The sequence below is a fragment of the Lissotriton vulgaris genome, chromosome 8 (assembly GCF_964263255.1).
Source record: "Lissotriton vulgaris chromosome 8, aLisVul1.2, whole genome shotgun sequence".
Lineage (NCBI taxonomy): Eukaryota > Metazoa > Chordata > Amphibia > Caudata > Salamandridae > Lissotriton > Lissotriton vulgaris.
Window position 1 is genome coordinate 46,143,270 of NC_141696.1, and position 13,416 is coordinate 46,156,685.

At 47.2% G+C, this 13,416-nt stretch overlaps 1 protein-coding gene across 1 annotated transcript in view; it reads right to left on the bottom strand.

The window, feature by feature from the left end:
- Positions 1–13,416, bottom strand: part of LOC147693352 (transient receptor potential cation channel subfamily M member 2-like) — a 3,804,886-nt gene that overhangs the window by 219,873 nt on the left and 3,571,597 nt on the right. Inside the window, exons 29-30 of the mRNA XM_086935946.1 lie at positions 5,003–5,089; positions 4,433–4,538 (exon numbers count right to left, since the gene is read on the bottom strand). Of these exons, the coding sequence (XP_086792072.1) occupies positions 4,433–4,538; positions 5,003–5,089 (193 nt within the window). The remainder of the gene's footprint in view (positions 1–4,432; positions 4,539–5,002; positions 5,090–13,416) is intronic.

Below are 13,416 nucleotides of genomic sequence, written 5' to 3' on the forward strand. Positions count from 1 at the left end.
TGTTACGGTAATTGTTTAAATACATTTTTACACAATTTGTAGCACGGACAATGTATTAAGATTGGTGCCTTAACACAGATACTTGCACTACGTAACTGCTAATGAGTTAGAAAGTATTGATATCAGATTATTGAGTTTTATTTGAGAGTTGTTGGACATATTTAGGATGGTCTTAAGTCATACTGTATTTAGGACAAGTATGCAGGTGTTTGAGGAGCCCGTTTTTATCGTATTCGGGCTTAACAAATTATAATAATGTGTTTCCATTTTTTCAGACTTAAAAAGTGCCTTTTATGGTAGATTGTTATAAGATTCAGAGATTGGATTCTTCAGGTGAATCTCTAAAGTTACCGGTTGATTCTTTTGCTCTTATGTTTTTGTGCACATGGGTGAGCTATCGACTAGTGATCTGATTTTTCATATTCCTCTCCTATCACACTTTGGGTGGAATGAGACTTGATCTCTAGGGATTCTAGTACTGAATTTTAATTTCTGATGTTTAATAATTCGAAATAACATTGTTTTTCCTTAGAAAATATAACTTAACTGAACTGTTACTAAGTGTTGTTATTTTGGGTTGCAGCCCTGATGAAGTCAATGATGCTGAAGCACACATCAGGCAGGACATACCCTAGATGGTCTGTTCACCAATAATCCTGATATTTCTGTACTGGACATCATTCCTATCACGTGGTCAGACCATAGGGCCATTATATTTGAGTTACATATCCGGACTACAAATCTTCCTCCCCCAGGCCACGAACCAGGATTGGGACTCGAGCCTGGAAGAATGCGGATATTCCTCAGATATTAGATCTCCTGACCTCTTCCTGCCTGCAGGGAGGAGATATTCCTGCATTATCAGCCTCTGAATTCCAGGATTGGATTCGGAGTGCCGCTGATCAAGTGGCCCCGGAGAAACTCATGAGACCTAATAGAGCATCTCCGTCGGCCGCCTGGTATACTGAAGATCTTAGACTCCACCGGCAACACTGCAGGAACCTAGAAAGGCGCTGGAGGAAAGTCTACTGCCCCATAGCTAAACAAACCTATAAAGACGCCCTCACAATATATAAAAAGGCGATTACTGCCCGAAAAACAGTTTTTTTCTGTGCACAAATTGAGAATGCCACAAATTCTGCTAGAGAGCTGTTTTCTGTCGTTACAACTCTGTCCACTCCCTCTACGGGACTGGGGGTCGAACCCTCACAGACCTTCTGCAATGATCTCTCTACATTCTTTTCCACAAAGGTGGCTGATATATATTCCTCTTTCGAAGGAGTCACCAGGACTAAACATAGAGTCTGTAATGAGGAAGAAGTAATTTTTGATCATAATCATGATCGCTTTCCCTGTTTTACGCCCACCACACAAGACAATATTATCAGACTCATTTCCACCACTAAGTCTGGCTCCCCTTTAGACCCTTGTCCTCCTTCCGTGATGGCAAAACTCACTGAAGTGATTTCGCGTCCACTCATGGAAATTTGCAACACTGCATTCCAGACAGGTCAATACCCCAGTCCTTGGAAGAAGGCTGTGATCAAACCCCTTCTGAAAAAACCTTCCCTGGACCCTACAGCTGTGGCCAGTTACAGACCCATTGCGTGTCTGCCCTTTCCTGCCACAATATGCGAATCTCTGATGAATAAACAACTCTCAGAGTTCGTCGAGGCTCACCAACTCCTCGACGAAACGCAGTTTGGGTTCAGGAAAGGGCATGGAACGGAGACCGCCTTGATAAAGGCCTCAGATGAGATCAGGGCTATTATGGACCAGGGAGGGGCGGCTGTCCTGATCCTTTTGGATCTGTCTGCAGCCTTTGACACGGTCGACCATGTTACTCTGGTCGACCGTGTCACAGCCCTGGGGATAAATGGTATGGCCAGGGACCTTATTTCATCTTTCCTGGAAAACCGTACCCAGACAGTGAGGCTGGGAGATTTCTACTCCCCTATCTCTGCACTCCCTTGTGGAGTCCCACAGGGCTCCTCGCTAAGTTCTATGCTATTCAACATCTATGTAGCGGACTTAGCGAGGGTAATAAAGGCCCATGGGGTACGGCTTACATCCCACGCAGATGATACCCAGCTGGTTCTGGCAATCCACAGAGATGGCCCCATTGTGGCAGCCAACTTCCAGAGAGCCATGCTCGAGGTCAGCACTTGGATGGCCTCGAACTGTTTGAGGCTTAACTCGGACAAGACTGAGATCATGACCTTCGGCAGGCTCTCTCCTGAATGGTCTTCTATCTGGTGGCCTGAAAAGCTGGGCCCTCCACCTGTCCCAGTAGAAAAGGCCAGAAACCTGGGAGTGATTTTTGACAGTAAACTGTCCTTTGACCTCCACACAAACAAGGTTGTTTCTTCAGCATTCTTCATTTTGAAAAAAATTAAGAAGCTACTGCCTTACCTCCCCACCTCAGCTGGGAAGACCCTGGTCTCCACCTTAGTTTTCTCAAAAATAGACTATGGGAACGCTCTCTTTTCAAACACACAAAAGCGTGTCCTAAGGAAGTTGCAGTCTATTCAGAATGCGGCTGCAAGGATTCTCCTTAATATTCCTCGCCGCAAGCCCACCACTCCTGCCATTCGTCATCTCCACTGGCTGAGAGTCGAGAACCGCATCAAATTTAAGGCCCTCTGTATTGCCTACAAGGCAGTACATGGCGTTGGACCCAGGTTTCTCACAGAAGCCTTTCAGCTGTATACCCCCAAGAGGCAACTAAGATCGGCTAACATCTGTCTCCTTCCTGTACTGCGTACAAGAACTGCCACCTGGGGAGACACACGTTTTCTGGTGGCTACTCCAAAACTTTGGAATCTCTTGCCACTGGACATTAAAACTGCCCCGGACCTGATGAGCTTTCGCAGGCTCTTAATAACTTGGTTATTCAACCAGTAAGTTAATGGCTGATTTCTAGTAGCTCCACAAGCGCCGAGACACCCCAGGGTATTTGTTGCGCTATAAAAATTTCGTAAATAAATAAATATATAAGCATGCCGAAACACGTGTTGGCTGCACTGGAGAATTGCATATGAAGAATTTATTTGATTGTATTGGACATTTGTTTTACATGAAGAACTAAACGTCTGGATACAGACTGTACCAGCAGAGGAACTATTTGAATTTTGAAGCATTTGGAATACATTGTGGAATATTGGACTTTTCAGTAATTTTCACTATACGGATGCTCAGGGAGGATTTATGTTTTTTGTAGTGATGTACTCATATATGTGGGTATAAGTGGGGCTGTTAGGGTAACCAACCCCTCCTCTCTTTTGAGCACCATTGTTTACTAGTGTGAGTAGTTACTTTTACCCTATATTGAAAGTAGAGCATCCTGCCATTCACCTGGTTACCTATATTGTTTTTGATAGGCAATTTGCTGTTTCTATGTCTGCTGCACAAGATAGCACACATGTAAATATCAAAAACGAGGAGACATAAAACACTTCTCTTCATTGCGCATGGGTAAGACCAGGTTTTACCTGGTCTTAACTCCTTCTGCGCTTATGACGAGCTCAGCTCGTCATAAGGCACAGTGGAGCTGTGCTCATGATGATCTGAGCTCCTCATAACTGCCGCTGAACGCCGACGTGGGGATAATTCCACTCCTGTGCGGGGCGTTCCATTTAATGGGCGGAGTCATGTTGAGCTCAGCTCGTCATGAGCACAGCTCCACTGTGCCTCATGACAAGCTGAACTCGTCACAAGCACTGCGGCGCTGTGCGCCGTCCTCCTCCCCCGCGCCGCGGGGGAATTAGCCTTGCGGCAAAGAGGTTAATTTTGGAGTTGCCCCATATTTACGCTGTCCTTGTAAATAGCAGGCAGTGTCAAAATCAATGGGTGTTGCTATGGAACGCCCCTCCAACACCCATTGACCTCCCCTTTCACGCTAAATACAGCATGAAAGGGTGCCTTATTTACAAGGCAGCGTTAAGCCACGTTAAGTGGCTTAATGCTGTCATGTAAATAAGGCGAGGTGCCTATCGCCGTCCCAGCATCACTGAAAGGACTTTGTGATGGCGATAGAGGCTTGTACATATACCCCAAAATAAGACAAGACTTAAAAAGGACCACTTAATCTGAGAATGCTTGATAGAGGCATATTATCCTAGTCAATGGCTGCTACTTCCTTAAAATGTCTTTGTATGAATGGTTTCACATGAGGACTAAATGGGAATGACAATGATCTGAGTATCCCTGACATATGCGACTATCATGAAGAATGTTCCAGCAATGAATAAGGCCATTCATTGAAACAAATCCAGTTAGAAGATAAGCTAAACTTCTCTGGCTCCTCAACTAATCATTGCTCAAGAAGGAACTGAAGCGGTTTCCTTCCTACAGTTCCATTTTATGTCACCAGATAAAGACTGCTACAACTCCCTCTGGGACCATTCCCTTCTCTCCCCCCCGTGAGTCTTACCCCTGGAAATTCCCAACAATCGGATCCCTCAGGTTTCACTGCCAGGACCTCGAGCACCTTCTTCGAGTCCTTCCAGACAAATGATCCACCCTGGTCTCTTTTCCAGCTGTAATGAGAATAAAGTCAGTCAAGACTGCGGAAAGTGAGTGAAATAACAATCAGTTAATTTCATGGAGTTACTGATCTCAGCGACTGATGCCTTTCATGACATCAATCACTGTGAATTTATAGGGCCAGCCTCATATTTCCAATGCATTGTGTGTAGTGCATCTGGTAAACAATCTAAAACACAGCCGTTGACCATAACTCCATATCCCTGACAAAAGGGCGTGCACGTTTTACAATCTTGTATGGATAACTACAGGTTCAGAAGAAATGTAGGCAGGGCTAACTCCAGGTCACTTGGAGTGTCAAGTGATACAATTGATGACTTAATGGGCACCCAGTATTTTTCAAATCACTCTAATGCAGTGGAGTCACACCCCCAACAGTGCTCCCAATAAAAGCACCACTATCAGTCACCAATGAAGTCCCACCTTAGATGTGAACAGACAAGAGCTCAGAACTTACCGAGTAAGCACCAGGTGTAGACTCTGGTTGGGTCCATACCTCACCAGGCTTCCTAACCCTATTACCCCTGTTCGTCCCTCTGGATTCCTGTTTAAAATACAGATGCAAGTGTGGTGAGTACACGCATCACACACATCACAACGTGGCGTGTTCAAGAATACACTTGTCACCGCAGCAGCACTGGCTAGTTGTTGAGAGTAGATTATTGCAACTCACAGTACAGGTCTGGCCCTGGCATCGATCAGACACTGATCAACATACACATCCCACACTCCCGGCCCACCAGACTCCCAGTCCACATTTCAAAACAAACTGAAGGACACCCCCCAACAACCCTAGTTTATATATTCTCTCAATAATTCCAAATCAGCTCGATTTTCAGAATTCACAAATAATGTTTATACTCCTAAATATTTCCATTTCCTCAAACATTACTCTGTTCCAAAGGAAATCCCCCAATAGGAACCCTCCCACATTAGCCCCGTTACTCTAACACGGCCCCCTTACAGTAACCTAATCCTCACAGAAAAGTGCAGTGTAAGTGCTGTATAATACTGATAGGTGCAGCAACAATAGGTCAAGGTTGTACAGTTCTAGAAAAACGTGGGTTATATTCAGCAAACTTGTGCTATTTGATCATTGTAAGTGAGCAGCAAATGTCACAGTCTTCAATTAGCTACCGCGTCATGCACAAATAACAGAAGGACTCAAATATTTTGCTTTACTTCTTCCGCTATTTGTATCAATAAAGTGAAAACAAATCTTAGCGCTCGCATGGGGAAAGGATGAAAAAACGAACATGTACACCTAGAAAGAAGTGAAGCAAGAGGCCAGTCAGAGACATACAATGGCATTAGTACAAAATAAATCATTGGGTCGGTAAGGTCGACTGCCTTCTCTGCTACCCTTATTTTTAATTGTGGTCCAAGCCTCACAATAATCAAGTGTGTGCAGAGCCCTAAGCCTGCCCTGTGACATGAGGGAGGTCCTGGACCTGTCCTGTGACACGAGGGAGGTCCTGGACCTGTCCAGTGACACAAGGGAGGTCCTGGACCTGTCCTGTGACTCGAGGGATGCCCTGGACCTGTCCAGTGATGTAAGTGAGGCCCTGGACCTGTCCTGTGACACATGGAAGGTCCTAGACCTGTCCTGTGACATGAGTGAGGCTGTGGACCTGTCCTGGACCTGTGCTGTGACATGAAGGAGGTCCTGGACTTGTCCTGTGAAACGAGGGAGGTCCTGAACCTGTCCTGTGACCCGAGGGAGATCCTGGACCTGTTTTGTGACATGAGTGAGGCCCTATACCAGTCCTGTGACATGAGGGAGGTCCTGGAACTGTCCTGTGACATGAGGGAGGTCCTGGAACTGTCCTGTGATGTGAGTGAGGTCCTGTACCAGTCCTGTGATGTTAGTGAGGTCATGAGCCTGTCCTGTGACATGAGGAAGGTCCTGGACATGTCCTGTGACCTGAAGGAGGTCCTGGGCCTGTCCTGTTACATGAGGGAGGTCCAGGACCTGTCCTGTAACATGAGTGAGGCCCTGGACCTATCCTGTGACACAAGGGAGGTCCTGGACCTGTCCTGTGACAAGAGGGAGGTCCTGGAGCTGTCCTGTGACATGAGGGAGGTCTTGGACCTGTCCTGTGATGTGAGTGAGGTCCTGAACCGGTCCTGTGATGTTAGGGAGGTCTTGAGCCTGTTCTGTGACACGAGGGAGGTCCTGGACCTGTCCTTTGAAAAGAGGGAGGCCCTGGACCTGTCTTGCGACATGAAGGAGGTCCTGGACCTGTGCTGTGACATGAGGGAGGTCCTTGGCCTGTCCTGTGGGGAAACGTCGTTTACGACGCAACTTTTAGTTCGCAGTGCTATTACAACGCAGACTTTAAAATGCATTCCATTACTACGCATTACACTGGGGGGCGCTCTAGGATAGGGAATAGTTTTAATTTACTATCCAACACCTTCCCTAGTGTCCACGGGGACTGGTGTTGGAATAGTAAATTAAAATATTCACTATCCAACACCCCTTACTGTAATGCGTTGTCATGGAATGCGTTTTAAAACTTGCGTTGTTACAGCATGCGTGCTAAAAGCATGCGTTGTAGCAACGTACATCCGTCCTGTGATGTGAGTGAGGTCCTGGACCTGTCCTGTGACATGAGGAAGGTCCTGGACCTGTCCTGTGATGTGAGTGAGGTCCTGGACCAGTCCTGTGATGTTAGTGAGGTCTTGAGCCTGCCCTGTGACACAAGGGAGGTTCTGGACCTGTCCTTTGAAAAGAGGGAGGTCCTGGACCTGTCTTGTGACATGAGGAGGCCCTGGACCTGTGCTGTGACATGAGGGAGGTCCTCGACCTGTCCTGTGATGTGAGTGAGGTCCTAGACCTGTCCTGTGACATTAGCGAGGTCCTGGACCAGTCCTGTGATGTTAGTGAGGTCGTGAGCCTGTCCTGTGAGATGAGTGTGCTGTCCTGTAAACCTAGAAAGAAGTGAAGCAAGAGGCCAGTCAGAGACATACAATGGCATTAGTACAAAATAAATCATTGGGTCGGTAATGTCTCCTGCGCTGAGCGCCTGACTGCCTTCTCTGCTACCCTTATTTTTAATTGTGGTCCAAGCCTCACAATAATCAAGTGTGTGCAGAACACTAAGCCTGCCCTTTGACATGAGGGAGGTCCTGGACCTGTCCTGTGACATGAGGGAGGTCCTGGACCTGTCCAGTGACACGAGTGAGGTCCTAGACCTGTCCTGTGACTCGAGGGATGTCCTGACCTGTCCTGTGATGTAAGTGAGGCCCTGGACCTGTCCTGTGACACAAGGAAGGTCCTAGACCTGTCCTGTGACATGAGTGAGGCCGTGGACCTGTCCAGGACCTGTGCTGTGACATGAAGGAGGTCCTGGACTTGTCCTGTGAAACGAGGGAGGTCCTGGACCTGTCCTGTGACCCGAGGGAGATCCTGGACCGGTTTTGTGACATGAGTGAGGCCCTATACCTGTCCTGTGACATGAGGGAGGTCCTGGAACTGTCCTTTGACATGAGGGAGGTCCTGGAACTGTCCTGTGATGTGGGAGAGGTCCTGTACCAGTCCTGTGATGTTAGTGAGGTCTTGAGCCTGTCCTGTGACATGAGGAAGGTCCTGGACATGTCCTGTAACATGAGTGAGGCCCTGGACCTATGCTGTGACACAAGGGAGGTCCTGGACCTGTCCGGTGACAAGAGGGAGGTCCTGGAGCTGTCCTTTGACATGAGGGAGGTCTTGGACCTGTCCTGTGATGTGAGTAAGGTCCTGGACCAGTTCTGTGATGTTAGTGAGGTATTGAGCCTGTCCTGTGACACGAGGGAGGTCCTGGACCTGTCCTTTGAAAAGAGGGAGGTCCTGGACCTGTCTTGCGACATGAAGGAGGTCCTGGACCTGTGCTGTGACATGAGGGAGGTCCTGGGCCTGTCCTGTGATGTGAGTGAGGTCCTGGACCTGCCCTGTGACATGAGGAAGGTCCTGGACCTGTCCTGTGATGTAAGTGAGGTCCTGGACCAGTCCTGTGATGTTAGTGAGGTCTTGAGCCTGCCCTGTGACACAAGGGAGGTTCTGGACCTGTCCTTTGAAAAGAGGGAGGTCCTGGACCTGTCTTGTGACATGAGGAGGTCCTGGACCTGTGCTGTGACATGAGGGAGGTCCTGGACCAGTCCTGTGATGTTAGTGAGGTCGTGAGCCTGTCCTGTGAGATGAGTGTGGTCCTGAACCTGTCCTGTGACCTGAGGGAGGTCCTGGACCTGTCCTTTGAAACGAGGAAGTTCCTGGACCTGTCTTGTGACATGAGTGAGGCCCTGACCTGTCCTGTGCAAGAGTGCCCTGTTGAGAAGTTTTGCTGTGCAAAGATTTCTAAGGCCTGACCTCTAAAGACTTCACCATCTGAAACTACAGCCATGTGGATTATCCTGCTGGAAAACAACTAAAAAGTGGACTCCCTGAAAGCTACAGGTTAAAAGAGCTCATCTGGAACATCACCAACTAAATCTACACATTGGAGAACCATCAGTGGATTTGTAAGGGTTTTGTATCAGTGGATTGTGGAACTGTAGTCAACTTTCAAGGACCATCTTGGAGCTTCCAGACCCTTGGAGTGAGTTTGAGACATGTTGGGACCCCTTGAGGAACTTCAGGAAGAAGTTCAAGAAGTTTGGAGAAGTTTGGACCAACTTTGAAAAAAAGCTTCATAGAGGGACCGACACAACCTGGCCAGCCAGGACACCTGCCTTCAACTGCGAGTCGGCCACGCCAACCAGGTACATCCCGCTAAAAGCTCCATCGCTCCAACTTCCAGAAATTGACTGGGACTAGGAAAAATCTGAAGCCGGCGAACTCTCACCGGATCTGGCTACACGAGGAGCATTGAGAGACCCCGCGAGAAAAAGCTCCAGAAAGGTTTCTAAGTCTGGTTGTAGAAAAGGTGACCAGGAGCGACCGCGAGAACCAAGCTACCTGCCTTCCATCGCGTGTCAGCCTGGATTCCTAGGTTGTCCAGCTGAAGCAATCTTGAAATATTTTCTAAATACGCTCCAGGGAAGTTGAACGGGACCTTGTCACAAGAAAAGCCGGCGAACCCTCACCGAATCCGGACTGACTGGGAGCTTCAAGGGGCCTCGAGGAGAAAAGCTCCAGAAAAGTTTTTAAGTGTGAAGGTAGAAACAGAGACCGGGACCTGACGCGAACTGTAGCCGCTTAGAGCTCCATCGCGCCCAGCCTGAAACTTTGACTTTGGTCCGGTCTATCACGAGCAGGTAACACAATATGGTGCTATAATTTTTATTATTTGTTGTGTCTAAATTATTTACTGATATGGTGTTTTTAAATGCTTTACATACCTGTCTTTGAAGTTAAGCCTGCCTGCTTGCAGCCAAGCTACCAAGGGTTGAGCATAGGAATAATTTTCTAAGACCTATGCTGAGTCCTTTCATGTGTTAGTGGCCTTATTGCCAGTGGCAAACCTACATTCGCCCCTACCAATAACCCACTTTCCAACATTTGGTGCTCAGCGGTGTGGATGAGGACTTGTGTTTAAAAAGTACACCTTTCAGTGAATGATTTAAGATTATAAAACTCCTCTAAATTGCCTTAGAACAAAACTTTTGAGTTTGATTTTTGGAATTTGGATTAAACGGTTTTTAATACATTGTTTTGATTTTTCCAAATTGTTCTAAGTCTTTTGTGCCTAGTTTTTTGTGACCCAAAACTAGGGAACCATGGAGCTGGACCTGGCTAACCTGTCCCAGTTTAAAATAGCTGATTTTAGGGAACAGTGTAGGCTTAGGGGGCTGACTGCTGCCAAGAAGATGAGGAAGGCAGGGTTGCTTGAGTCCCTCAAGGCCTGGGCAGCGGAGAAGAACCCAGGGGAGTGGGAAGATGTTCCCCCCAACCTCACCCAAGAGAGGGGTGAGGATGAGACCTCTTCTATTGTGACTAGTGTTAGCCAAGTGAATCAAGGTGGTGGTGGGAGTGGGGAAGGGTCCCTTAGTCAGGTACCACTACTGTCCCTTGCAGAGAGACAGCTTCAGGCTCAATTCGAGTTGTTTGCCTTGGAGAAGGAGAAATTTGAATTGGCGAAGAGAAAATGGGAGAGGGAGGAGAAGAGGAATGGTGGCAGCGAAAGTGAAGAAGATGCTGAGATGTCCAGGGGTGGTAGATTTTAACCTAAACTTTCCAAGGGCATAGTGCCCAAGTAGAAAGAGGGGGATAACATTAACAGGTGGCTAGCAGCTTTTGAGAGGACCCTTAAAATGAGTAGGGTCCACTCAAGGTATTGGGGTGTACTCCTGTGGGAGTTGATTCCAATAGCTGGGAGGGTTTGGCTCCTGAGCCTGAAGGGAGAGGATGCAGAATCATACTAGCAGATGAAGGCATGCTTAGTCAAGGGATTTGGTCTGACTCCAGAACAGTACAGAGTGAAAGTTAGAGGCACCCAGAAATTGTCCTGTGTCTTGGGGACATTTCAGTGAAGGCACTCGAAGGCTGGATTGTCGGTAACAAAGTTGACACATATGAGGGATTGTAGAGTTTGTTTTTGAAAGAACATATTTTGACTCATTGTGCAGAAGAGAAGTAACGCCAGTATCTAGTGGGCTCTAAGCTGACAGATCCCAGAGAGTTGGGGGAATCAGCTGATGAGTGGTCGAGAACCCGGGTTTCCATTCAGTACCTGGGGGGGTGACCAGAAGAAAGGATGACAGGTCCCTTCCAAAGGGAAAGCCCAGGGAAAAAAAGGTCAAAAACCTACGGAGTCCTCCAAAGACAGACCTAAATTCAAAAGCACAACAAGCACTGACCTAAATCCAGTGAAAAAAGTCCTATTTAAGAGGACGGAATCCCATCACCCACCGAGGTGGCATGCTTCATCATCTGGGATCTCCTCTTAGTTGCAATTCCTAATACACCCAAGGGCTGCAACCCTCTCACTGATGTTTTAACAAGAGGGACAGTGAGTCTGATTTCCTAAGATCTCCGAAGTATGTATAAAATAATATGGTGTGAAGTCTATGCAGTTCCAAAAATATATTAAAGTGATTTAAAATTGGCTACCAAGCGAATAGAAATTTATTTACTAGTTTTAGCAAGGTGTCAATTAATAAAAACAGTGCAAACGCGATCTGAATAAATTTGCGATCTATTCAGATCACGTTTGCACTGTTTTTATCCACACTATTTTGGATTGGACAGCTCCTGTTACCCAGACCCAGGTCAGGGCATTCCTTGGACTGACAGGGTACTATAGAAGATTTGTTCAAAATGATGGGACCACTGTGGGGCCCCTAACAGAACTCACTTCTAAAAAGAGGCCCAAGAAGGTGATTTGGACCCCAGAGTGTCAGAAGGCCTACAAGGACATATTATAGATCTCCTCTTCGCCAACCAGAATGAGACTAAATTAGTGGGGATAGTACCCCAAAATTGTCTGGACCACTCCTTAATCAACTTTCATATATTATTAACCCGGTGGGGGGACAACAAAACTCATGGAACATCCTATAGAAAGGGTAGGGAGTAGACTAAATTAGTCAAAAATAAGATATGCCTGACTTCCCAGAATCACGATCTTTTCGTCTCAGATAGATCTGTTGACGGAAACTATCAGGCATATTGTGACCATATAGCCAGCTCTCTGGACGGGATAATCCCTATCAAGAAGATCAAAAACAGGAAAAAATCTCTGCCGCCTGGTATAGTGAGGAACTGAGAGCCTTACGACTGACCTGTAAGAAGGCAGAGAGAAGATGGAGAAGGGCATATCTGGAGAGGGACAGAATAGAGCTGAAAATAGCCCAGACTAAATATAAGGAGTCAATAGTAAAGGCCAAGGCAGACTTCTACGCTAACTCTATTCTGCGTGCGCCAAACAGCACAAAAGCCCTCTTTAAAATCGTCAAGGACTTGTCCCAGCCAGCATGTACCAGCAACAAGGTGGTCAACACACAGGAACTCTTTGACACGATTGCCGCACACTTTGAAGAAAAAATCGCAAAAATTGTGGGCAACTTTAGGCCGGGTAATATTAATAATAGGAGTGATCCATTGGAGTCAGCAGAGGAAGGGCCTGGAGCAGCTTCCACTCTGGAATTCTTCCAGCCTCCTTCTGAAGAGCATTTCATCAGTGACTGTGTAGCCCAAAATATCACTTCGGGCTCCCCCGGGAGCCCCTCCCGCCTAGAGTCTGGAAGGTTTTCGGACGGGAAACTCTCCCTTGGCTGTGTACAATTTGTAACCAGTCCCTGGCAGCGGGCGTGGTACCTGAGGCCTGGAAACAGGCAATAGTCACTGCCTTACTCAAAAAGCCTTCCCTGGACCCTGGAGTTCAGGCTAATTTTAGACACATCTCTCTGCTACCATACCCAATTAAGATCTTGGAGAAAATAGTTAGCAAGATTTTGTCTGGCTACTTAGAGGACAACCATCTCCTAGACAGGGATCAATTTGGCTTCCGTCTGGGCCATAGCACGGAGACTGCCCTGATTACCGTTATGGACAATTTAAGGATGGAGGCTGACAATGGAGACCGGTCAGTGCTGGTGTTATTAGATATGTCAGCCACGTTTGATACGGTGAACCATACCATACTGGCAGAAAAACTGAATGGCCTAGGGGTCAAAGGACGAGCCCTGCAGTGGCTGCAATCCTATTTATCAGGGAGACAACAGGAGGTGTCAATGCCGCCGTTTGAGTCTAATAAGTCACCAGTACACCATGGGGTGCCGCAGGGATCTGCGATAAGTCGCATCCTGTTCAACATCTACCTGCGTCCTCTGCTTACTCTAGTCAAGTCCTTCGGAATTGAATTGATCAACTACGCGGACGACACCAAACTGGTGTTTTCCCTAGAAGGGAAACAGGCGGTGTCCATGTCCATGGACAAGTTCCATGAGTGC